The 6,613-nt window shown below is 40.5% G+C and overlaps 1 protein-coding gene across 3 annotated transcripts in view; it reads right to left on the reverse strand.

Moving 5' to 3' along the window:
- LOC105034974 (rhodanese-like/PpiC domain-containing protein 12, chloroplastic) overlaps window positions 1-5,354 on the reverse strand; it is a 41,028-nt gene extending 35,674 nt beyond the window's left edge. For 2 of the 3 annotated variants that reach the window (XM_019847162.2, XM_073254422.1), the window contains exons 1-2: window positions 4,945-5,354; window positions 4,621-4,737 (exon numbers count right to left, since the gene is read on the reverse strand). In XM_019847162.2, the coding sequence (XP_019702721.1) occupies window positions 4,621-4,737; window positions 4,945-5,179 (352 nt within the window). In that variant the 5' untranslated portion in view covers window positions 5,180-5,354. The remainder of the gene's footprint in view (window positions 1-4,620; window positions 4,738-4,944) is intronic. The other variant, XM_010910341.2, reaches the window with a different exon arrangement.
- Between the last annotated feature and the right edge of the window lie 1,259 nt (window positions 5,355-6,613).

Genomic DNA, 6,613 nt, shown 5'->3' on the forward strand with positions numbered 1-6,613 from the left:
AATATTTATACATAGGTTTAGACTAACAATTGTCAACCAAAGTCATTGTATTGGATATTGGTTTCATCATCAATTCCACAGACCAAGCAACAAGTCATCTTGGCTGATATCTGGACCCAAACATCAGTTTGTATCGGCATCAGATGATCACCAATACAATGTAAGCTATACCTCAGCCCCCATTATAGCAGCTGATAAAAACCAATATATCAGCTGATATAATAACCAAAATTTTGGTTTCTTAGATTGATGTTTAACTATTAATACCGAAATTACTTGCTTAACATGGAAGCAAACCCAGTGGTTTTCTATTTAACTAAGATCTTGGAAATCTTGTTTCCTTTAAGATCATCATAGATCTTCAACATCACGGATATTTCCTATTTTTCCTGGACTTCGCATATTGCCTGAGATACATTAAGATCTTAGTCCATCTCAATGTTGAACTCTCTCCTAGATGGCCAACATCTCAACAACTAAAACTTTGGGACCAGGTGCAACATTCCAGCTACTCCACCCTCTCAACAAACATGTGCATACATGAGTTTGCATTAAGTCCTTCATGGCAATAATTCACATTTTACTCCATGGTTCTAGTCTTTCCTTACCACTATCCATTGTGATGGAAGAAAACCTTAAAGACAAGGTTCACCATGCCGCCCCAAACTAGGCGGTTCGAGACATGCCGTACCGCACCAGGACTGACTGGCACGGTTCCACCCTTCTATTCAAGATACTGACAAGGATGGGGAAGAGCAAGAATGGGAGAGAAGAAGAAGAGAGAGAGAGGATGAGAGAAGAAGGGAAGGAGAGGTAGGGAGAGAGAGGGAGATGGCCGAAGGATGCTAGCAGAGGCCCATGAAGAACCAAGGAGGGGTGCAGAAGGGCGAAGGAATGACTTTTTTCTTATTTTGAAAAAAATTAAATGAAGTAGGGAACGAGGTTGCCAACTTCACTTAATTTCTTCAAAATAAAAAAAGAGGCCTCCTCAAGACTCTTGTTTCAAAGAAAACAGGAGAACAGGAGGACAGAGCTCTTTTTGCACCCCACCCCAACCCTCCGCAGACCTCCACCGGCCTCTAACCTCCATCTCTCTCCCTTCATTCCTCCCCCCTCCCTCCCCCCCATCGTCTTCCTCTCTCCCGCCCTCTTTGCTATGTTGTTATGGACCAAGCATGGAATGGTGTAGAGGTATACCAAACCATGCCGCCAAGTAACCTATACAGGCTCTAGTGCTGGCACAACAATCCTTACTTAAAGATATTGCAAGATTATTAACACTCATAGTGGTAGGAGATATGACAAAAAAAAATAATTGTCTTTTGATGCACCTATTCATTGAATCTTTGTTCTCCTTTTGACTAACAAGCTTTTAATTTTGCGAGTGAGGCTTATGATCAAGTGTACGGTTTGCTACAAGATTTTAAATACCGGTATCGCATCCCATGCCAGTTGCCGACCAGTACGATACTGTACCATATCGGTCCGTACCGACAATAAAAAAATCAAAAAAAATCCATCCAAGGGCCAAAAAAAAATAAAAAACCAAATTGTACCGATGCCGTACCAACCATACCAGGTCTGTACCAGCCTATACCACACCGTACCATGCAGTTCGGACCCATACCATACCGAATCGATCGATACTGTCCGGTTCATACCATTTATTGAAAAATCGGCCTGAACCGTGTCGGTTCTCCATTGGTACGGTACGATACGGAGTGTACCGGCTAGTTTGGACCGGTACAAAATACCATGATTTGCTATACCACCCTCAGCCATCCAGTTTGTGACATACTGAGCCATACCGAGGGCAGACCAGCACGATTTTGCCCCTCGATTCGAGCTACTAGCAAGGGAGGGGAAGAGAGAGAAGGAAAGAGAGGAAAGGAGAGAGGGGGGAGTGGGGAGGGAGGGAGAAGGAGAGGAAGGGGGAGAGGGATGGAGGGAGAGGGAGGGAGAGAGAGAGGCCAAGAGAGGGAAGGGGAGAGAGAAAGAGAGAGAAGGAGCTTTCCAGAACCCTCTCCTCTGGTGCTACTTAACAAGGGTGAAGCCCCTATTTTGAAATGAAACAAGAGCTCCAATGCCTTTTTTTTCTTTTTGAAAATTTTTTTAAGTGAAGTCGGCAATGACTACCAAGTTCACTTTAAAAAAATTCAAAAAAAAAAGGTTGGAGCCCCTACTTCATTTTGAAACATGGCCACCACAACCTATTTTAACCCTTTTATTTTTTTCTTTTTCAAATTTCTTAAGTGAAGTTGACGGTGACTGCCAACTTCACTTTAAAAAAAAGCAAAAAAAAAAGGTTGTAGCCCTTACTTTGTTTTGAAACAGGGGCCCCGAGGTCGAAGGAGAGGGGGTTAGAAAGTCCTCTCCCTCTCTCAACCTCTCTACTCCCCCTCTCTCCCTCCCTCCCTCCCTCCCTCTCTTTTTTCCTCTCTTTCAGTATGCCACAGCTAGAGGAGAGGGGGCTTAAAAGCCCTTACCCACTCTCAACCTTTCTCTCCCCCCTCCATCTCTCTCCCTCCCTTCCTTACTATCCCTCTCCCTCCCTCCTTTCCTCCCTCTCCCTCCCTCTCTTTTCCTCTTTCCTTCTCCCTCTCCCCATCCCTCGCCAACTCCCCGTTGTAAAAACACTACGAGTCAGCACAACACAGTACCATACCACCAAGCAATTAGTCCAGGTTCTAATATAGGTTCTACCACCCTTGATCAAGCATGAATGTTTGTGACTATCAAGATGTGTGTTTGTTAATGATCAACATTTGTCTTCTTATCATTGTGCATGTTATAAGGATAGCTTACCCTTGTCTTGGTTGCACAAAAATATTTATATCAGATATTTACTGGCATGAGCTCTAGTATACAAATAGCCTATCACATCAATCAAGCTATAGACAATTATACCAAACAATAGAATGCTATAGAAATTTATCATGTAATGGTCTTCGATAGTCCTCAAAGCATGACTCATGAGCCTCAAGACTTGGTTCTAGTACATAATATTAGTCATAGAGAGCATGGTCATATCATAGTTTCCCACATTACAGCTAGTGATTGCATTTTTCTTATTTCCATTGAAGAATGATTACCAATTCATAAAGTAGAACCTGTAGGACTAGTTGGAAAAAAAAAAGATTTTTAAGTTAGCAAGCCATTTGTAAGCAAGTGGCATTCCACTTAATTTGCCTTAAAAAAAGCTCATCCATCAGAAACAAGTCGAGCATGAACCAAAAGCAAAAGTTTTATGAAAATTTAGATAACTCCTTGGATTGCTAATATCTAGCTTAATAAATCTCAGTACATAATATGCAACATACATACATATTTAACTACAGTTTACTTGTCAAAAGATACTACTCATTATTCATTTTAATATTAAAAAAAAAAACATAGTACAAATTGTCTAAGCCATTGAATCTGAGTCTAATAGATGAAATGTCTATCAACTACAAGCAATAAATTAAAATCTAATAGGTAATAGTAACTTTTCTCAACCAAGTTTATAGCCCCGATCATTTCTCTCTGATTGCCCCAACCCCCTTCTCGAGGTCTTGGTGGTATTTGCTTTCTTTCAGCTCTCCATCATAACCATGATCCCATACGCCTACTACTGCAGCTATCTATCATGTTCTCTTCGTAACCATATCTCTTGTCTTACTATTTTCTTGATTCTAATTCTTTGGCCCTAGCCCTCCCTTATCTTAATGTTACTTTCTTCTTCCTCCCTTGCTCCTCTTCCCATCTTAAACCCATTGTGTGCTAGTCAGTATTGTTGCCTTAACTCTCCTATCCCTAAACCTAATGCCAAGACCCCCATTGTCAACTTCTCAATGCTATGCACATTGATTTGCAGCACCATTCTTCAAGAAGGTAATTTGGAGCACCTTAAGTATGGTCAGTTCCTTCGTGATGCCCTGATCTACATCTAAATACTATCGCAGTAATCAAGCGTCCAGCCCAATGACCATTTCTATGGCCTAACAAGTCTGAATTTCTTTTTCTTCTTCTACTCCATCCTACTATCATGTTACTTCCTTTCTTTTAGATCCATGTCGATCAAGTCTCCATAGTATGAGCACTCATCTAGACCACATGGTTGGCACTGACTTGTCTCAAATCTTGAAATTATATAAGCTGCTCTCGAGCTTCTGAAAATCCAGGAGGCTACTATTTAGCTTCCAAAACATGAACCAACCCTTCTTTGATCATTAGAATACCTGTTCAAGTTCAGATTGTATGTAATCCTAGTCTAAGATATAAGGCCTCGATCTACTCCACTGCATTTTGGATTTCTTTTTTTTTTTTTTTTTTTTTTTTTGATACAATACTGCTTTTTTTCGATTTTCAGGTTGCCTGCATTTTTCAAGGATTGGTCAGAATAATCAAACTGGTCCTGTAGAAAAGTTACAATTGGTTTTTGGACTGGTTCAAGTCAGCCCAAAAAACGAAAAAGAGAAAACTATTAAAGGAGAAAACAAGGCATGGCATCCTCTGTTTCTCCATCCGTCAACTTTACCATCATATTCATTGCAGAATAACCACTTGCAATTGTTCTGGCTAACGAAATAGTAATGCCAGATCAATTAAGCTTAATACAGAAGCATCATAATAACAAACCCCGTGAAATCCGCTGTTGGAGATCCAGCAACAGCTTAAGGTTGTCTTCACCAACAAGCAAATGCTGAACCAATAACTCTTTATTCTCTCGTCCAGTACTTCCAGCACTAAACGAAGCTGTAAACGAAATCAATGCAAGTCATTCAAATGACATTATTCAAAATAGGGGATGTAGTCACTCACTACAACAAAAGAAGATCCATTACATGTAGCTAACCAACCAAAAGGAACAGAACTGATGCCAAATTTCTACATAAAATCTTACATATAAATAAAAACATAAAGAAAAAGAAAAAAGAGAAAAAAGAGAAAAAAATCACCAACCTTTGCCTCGAAGCCTCGGGTTACCCATCATGGACGGGGGCCTCCTGGAGAAAGGAGAAGGGAATGAAGATGCGGTGGGTGCTCTCAGTCTTTGGAGAGGTGGGAATTTGGAGAAGGAAGAGGAGGGCGGGGATTTAAAGGAAGAGAAGTCGAGGGAGGAGAGGACTGGGAGCCTTAGGTCGGACAAGAAGAAGGCTGGACAAGAGAGGGAGGGAAATTGGGAGGCTCTAAACATGCTTCGTCGAATCTATTGCGACCAAATCTCTGGGTTTCGGGGGAGCAGATTCGGCCGAGAGATCATGAAGAATAAACGAGACGAAAAGTCTCGTGGATGGAGTTCGGAAACGGTTCGGTTGCCCCAGCACGAAGATGCCCTCCGAGATGTGGCAAAGTCTATCGGCCCAGTAGCCAGCACCTTTCCAAAGGGCCATTTTACATTTCAGCAACATTAAATAAAAAGAAAAAAAACGAGAGAGAGATCGAAAGAAAAAAGAGGAGTGGAAAGCTTACAGAGTAGGGGGAAAAAAAGATTACATGACACTCCGATCTTCCATATGGTACGAAGGATTGATGGATGAAAAAAAAAATAGTGAGAGAAAGGATAAATAAAAAATATTTTTTGATATGATTTAATGATGCATAAAAAGATGGATAAAAATAATTTTTTTTGTTTGATATAAGAGAAACAAAAAAAAAAAGATGGTCAATATTTATATAATATTTTTACTACACTATTCTTTGATAAAAATATTACTATTATCAATTTATAACTAGTCGAAGATCCGTGCATTGTGCAGGATCAGATATACAAAAATAATTTTTCAGATGTTGTTGTTCTATTTTTAATTATTCAGATGCAACAGTGAAAATAATTTCATATCTTATATATGAGGAGAAAGTGTCATGCATCTATTAAATGAAAGTTAATATGTATTCTTGATGGACTACAAATGTTAATAAACAACAATCTTTGAGTTTCTAACTAGAAAAATTGAATAAATAATTTGAAATTAGTGGCAATAAATGTAAAAGAATACAACAACTTTAGGTGGCACAATAAAACTCATTTAAGAAGCTAAGTTGACAATACTCCAATATTCCTTCACAGAGTATTATTTTGTGTCTGTGTGTGTGTGTATATATATATATATATGTTGGGTATAAAATACCCCCTCGGCCGAAGTTTGTAAAAGACCGATCCTTCGGGGCTCTTTCGGCTCTCGACCTTGTATGTAGCGCCTCTCCGAACTCCCTCGGCTGTTCGGACTTCTTCGACAATGAACTTCTGCATTCATCCACCGGATCACCCCAAAGGCCCTCGGGGCCCCACTGTTAACCGACCTTCTACAGCAACCGACTACCCATGAACTTCTTACGGGCTTCGTCAGTATCCGAGCTTCCCCGACAACAAGATTTCTACAATAACCAGACTCCTTCCAAGTTTCTACGGCGGTCGACCACCTTCCGGATCCCGATCGAGCTCCTGCGAGAGCCGAACTTCTACTAAAAATGGTCTACTCCGAACTCCTACAGCGGGCTGTCTATCCCAGACATCTACTGTAAGCAAATTTCGTTCAAGCCTCTACTATAAATAAATTTCTTTCGAACTTCTACTACAGGTAGACTTCAACCGAGCTACCCCGTAGCGAGTGGGCTCTGGACGAACTTC

The sequence above is a fragment of the Elaeis guineensis genome, chromosome 1, assembly GCF_000442705.2.
Source record: "Elaeis guineensis isolate ETL-2024a chromosome 1, EG11, whole genome shotgun sequence".
Classification (NCBI taxonomy): domain Eukaryota; kingdom Viridiplantae; phylum Streptophyta; class Magnoliopsida; order Arecales; family Arecaceae; genus Elaeis; species Elaeis guineensis.